This window comes from Chrysochloris asiatica, unplaced genomic scaffold (assembly GCF_000296735.1).
Source record: "Chrysochloris asiatica unplaced genomic scaffold, ChrAsi1.0 scaffold00002, whole genome shotgun sequence".
In the NCBI taxonomy this organism is placed as follows: domain Eukaryota; kingdom Metazoa; phylum Chordata; class Mammalia; order Afrosoricida; family Chrysochloridae; genus Chrysochloris; species Chrysochloris asiatica.
In genome coordinates this window covers 26,387,647-26,388,357 of record NW_006408520.1, presented here as the reverse complement: position 1 = coordinate 26,388,357, position 711 = coordinate 26,387,647, and the positions used below count along the sequence as shown (strand labels likewise).

The 711-nt window shown below is 30.0% G+C and overlaps 1 protein-coding gene across 1 annotated transcript in view; it reads right to left on the bottom strand.

Moving 5' to 3' along the window:
* Positions 1-230: 230 nt before the first annotated feature.
* The window catches only part of LOC102821970 (interferon-induced guanylate-binding protein 1-like), a 13,797-nt gene continuing 13,316 nt past the window's right edge, over positions 231-711 (bottom strand). The window contains exon 10 of the mRNA XM_006830979.1: positions 231-347. Within this exon, the coding sequence (XP_006831042.1) occupies positions 231-347 (117 nt within the window). The remainder of the gene's footprint in view (positions 348-711) is intronic.

Genomic DNA, 711 nt, shown 5'->3' with positions numbered 1-711 from the left:
CTCATGATACTTTCTTTGTTGGAATAAAGGTAAACTATAACCTTATTCCACAATTTATTTTATGAAAATAGACATGAATTCAATTATAATGCTGCATATCTTTGCAAATTTTTGGTGTTATAGAAATTTAAGACCTAATTATCAAATTGTAATGATTAAAAAAAAATATCACGTTGCTTGAGTAATTATCAAATTCCTTGGGTAGGAGTGCAGCAGAGTTCTTTAGGTTTCTAGCTTATGATACATCTCTTCTTTGGTGGCTCCATACTCTTCCGGATATTCTGTATCTCTTTATGAAGTCGTCTGCTCTCATCTTGGAATCCTTCCTTGAGGAGTTGAGCCTGTTCCTAAAAAGAGATGAATGGAAACTTAATAAATTGCAGACTTAAGTAAAATTTCTAACTTCTATCTAGTTTCCACTTTCATTGATTTTAAATTATTTCTTCTTGAAATTTTTTCCACCCTTAACTTTTACTATTCTTTTAAATGTGCACCTTATCTCTGTGATTGCTTCTCTTGTATTTTTATATAAGGATTTTCAGATTATACCTCCTTAGATATTTTTGACTCTAGAATATCAGTCTTGACCTTTCTTCCTATTAATTGTATACCATTTTTATGGGCAATCTGAATCATATATTTGACTTCAGATCTTATCTATGAATTATAAACTCTTTTATACACACCCACATACTTAATAGCAACAACATA